This window comes from Exserohilum turcica, assembly GCF_000359705.1.
Source record: "Exserohilum turcica Et28A unplaced genomic scaffold SETTUscaffold_2, whole genome shotgun sequence".
NCBI lineage: Eukaryota > Fungi > Ascomycota > Dothideomycetes > Pleosporales > Pleosporaceae > Exserohilum > Exserohilum turcicum.
Window position 1 is genome coordinate 685,744 of NW_007360025.1, and position 2,921 is coordinate 688,664.

Genomic DNA, 2,921 nt, shown 5'->3' on the forward strand with positions numbered 1-2,921 from the left:
GAAAGATACTCTAGGTACTGCTTAATCTATTATGTTAATATGTAGTAAAACAACTATATTGTGGTGGAACTACAGGCTTATAGAGGTGCGCAGGTTTGGTGGGGTGCGGCGCTCGCTTGCCTGCGGCGCTCGCTTGCCACATACGTTACATGTTGGACATGGTAGCTATGTTACTAAGTAAGCTGGGCGTACTGTACTTGGATAACCCCTGGTCTTGGGTGGGTGTGCGCTGGCGAGTTGGCGGGTGTGTGGGCTTGGAAAGGCGGGGGATCTGCGGTGGTGCCGGGCTGGGAGGCTGGGAGAGAAGGGGGGGGGGGGGGCATTGGCATTCGAGCTATTGTGCTGGGCGTTAAGGGATGGATTGGGTAAGACGGGGGTTGGTAGAGGGAGGTTGTTGGACTCGGGAGCTGGGTGAGGTGATGTTGGCCTGGGACCTTCTTATGTATAAGTACAGGTCGTGTTGAATACTAATCATGCTGTGTATTGTATAGTAAACAGAATCCGCACGTAGAGAATCCTGTTGGTTCGCCAGCTTCTCCCTTGATCCTACAGATATTGAATGAGCCCATGAACAGCATATGTCCATCGATGCATGGCTTTTTCATTCCGCTAAATTACACGCTAATAACGACAGCAGAGAAATTATGGGTCTAGTATGTTTTTTATATGCCTCAAGTCGACTTCTCAATCCACCTCCAAGAGCTCGTACCGCCCACCATGCTTGTCAAGAGCATCTTCCACTCTCTCCATGACAGCCAGCACCTTTTCCTCTTCCAGCCGCTTTCCAACGACTTGGATGGCTACGGGCAGACCAGCCATTTTTTCAGCATCGTAGTGCTTGTATGCGCCCTTGGCAACACCGTTGAGTTTCTTCATGTCGAATGTAGCGGGTAGAGCGTCCTTGGCGGGATCAACGTGGGTTACGGGTATGATACCGGCCGAGTAATCGAGCTTGGTCATGGTCAGCGTGAAATGAGTGTTTGGGGGAAGGATGTAACTCACCAAGTTGAACAAGAAGGTGTAGCCACAGCTACTGACTGCATCATGCATACCGCCATGGGGCACGGCCGGTGTCGCGTTTGGAGGGGTAATCATGACATCCATTTTGGCTTCTTCGGCCCACCATTTGAAGAATTTCGCTTTGAATGCCTCACGCTTGCCGGCGAGCTGCCAGTACTCGTGTGCAGACTTTGGGTTCCATTCTTGCAGCAAGCCCGCCCAGATTGGATCGCCCTTGATGTACTTGATGTAGAGGTAGTGCATGTACTTGATGAAGCGAGGCAGACGCATGTACTTGACCATTTGCGCGGCACCAAGGTCGTTCCACTCTCCGGTGCGGAAATGGCTCATGAAAATGTTGCCGCCGTCACTGAGCAAGAGTTGAGATGCTATCTGCAGAGCTTCGTAGGGAGATGGCGGCTCAACGTCAAAGACGTCGTGGCCTTCGGCAGCAAGCGCCTGGGCAGTCTGGTCGAGAGCACGCGCACATGCCGGTGATGGGTCTACAACGCCGTCTGTTCGCATTACACCAATGCGGAGCTTCTTCTTGTCGCGGAACTCGGTCTCGACGTCTTCTCTCCATTCGATTGGGTGGACCGTGTAGTCGTAGTTCCAGGGCTTCATCTGGATGAAGCTGCGCGTGAAATAGGTCAAGTCGTTCAGCGTGCGGGCCATGGGGCTGAAGACGCTGGGAATGCCTTCTTGGCCGGCCATGCTCGTGCTCACGCCTACCTTGGGCCAGCGGCCGGTAGAGCAGCGTATCGAGTAGCATCCAGAGAAGTGGGCGGGGGCGCGGACAGAGCCCGCAACGTCGGATCCGATGCCGATGCGGCTGCCGCCAAAGGCCAACAGCGCAGACTCGCCGCCAGTTGAGCCGCCTGGCGAGTACTTGTCGTTGTGGGGGTTCTTGGTCTGGCCCCAGACGTCGTTTGTCGATTCAAACGAGAGCAGCGTGGTGGGGAGGTTGGTCTTGGCAAAGGGCACCGCACCCGCGTCCTTGAGTATCTTGACCATGACTCCATCTTCCGTCACTGGCTTGCCCGTGTTCCTGGAGTAGCCGACGGAGTTGTCGAAGCCCTTGACGTGGATCGAGTCTTTGAGCGAAACCGGAATACCCGCCAGCGGGCCTTTGAGGTTCACCTCCTTCTCCGCCCATTCCTCGGCCTCGGGGAACAGAATCTCGGTGAGGCAGTTTGTTTTTTCCTGTGCCTTGACGGCGACCTTGCCGTATGCGCGCAGAATGTCGACAGGGCTGGTGATTTGCTTGCGGACATCCTGCACCAGCTCCTGGATGGGCTTGCCGAGGATGGAGCGTTCTTGAGCAGACAGAGGCGACTGATACGCGGCGGGCAGCGTGGCAATCTTGGAGGCGCGCTCCGACTGCTTGCGGTTGCTGGTGGACGCTTAGCTCAGGCTGGATTCGGATATTGGGGGGTAGCTGGAGCCGCTCACCAGTCGGCCTTGTGTTGCCAGTACTCTGAAAGACCCATGGCGGCTGGTTTCATGCAGTGGAAGGAGGCATTGCATTCGAGGAGGACGCCAGCTTTAAAGGCGCCAGACTGTCTTATCGGCTACACGCCTTGGGGGAGCCGCGTATATGCGTCTAGCTATCCTATCTACCACCGTGGTCCGCACACACACCAACTTTTAAGCAGAAATCTTTCATCAAAACTCGTCAATTTTCTATCAGATATAGGGGTAACACGTCGCGAGAAACCGATTTACGCCACCTCTAATGTGTGCAGCCCTCTCGTTGAGGTGCTAGAGGGGGTATTGTCGGTATTCTTGCGACGTGTTTGAAATGCGAAAATCTTCGAGAACGCACAGACCGCCCCGATGACTAATAGGGAGACTACCAAACGAAACTAAAAACAATTAAAAACACCAAATAAAACAACAAAAATCAAAAATCCTATATCTAA

The 2,921-nt window shown here is 54.1% G+C and overlaps 1 protein-coding gene across 1 annotated transcript; it reads right to left on the bottom strand.

Moving 5' to 3' along the window:
- Positions 1 to 684: 684 nt before the first annotated feature.
- On the bottom strand, positions 685 to 2,489 carry SETTUDRAFT_153483 (uncharacterized protein; the record flags this gene model as incomplete). Its single annotated transcript, XM_008027120.1, has 3 exons — positions 685 to 951; positions 1,003 to 2,392; positions 2,452 to 2,489. 3 exons carry the CDS (start codon positions 2,487 to 2,489, stop codon positions 685 to 687), a joined length of 1,695 nt encoding a protein of 564 aa, XP_008025311.1.
- Between the last annotated feature and the right edge of the window lie 432 nt (positions 2,490 to 2,921).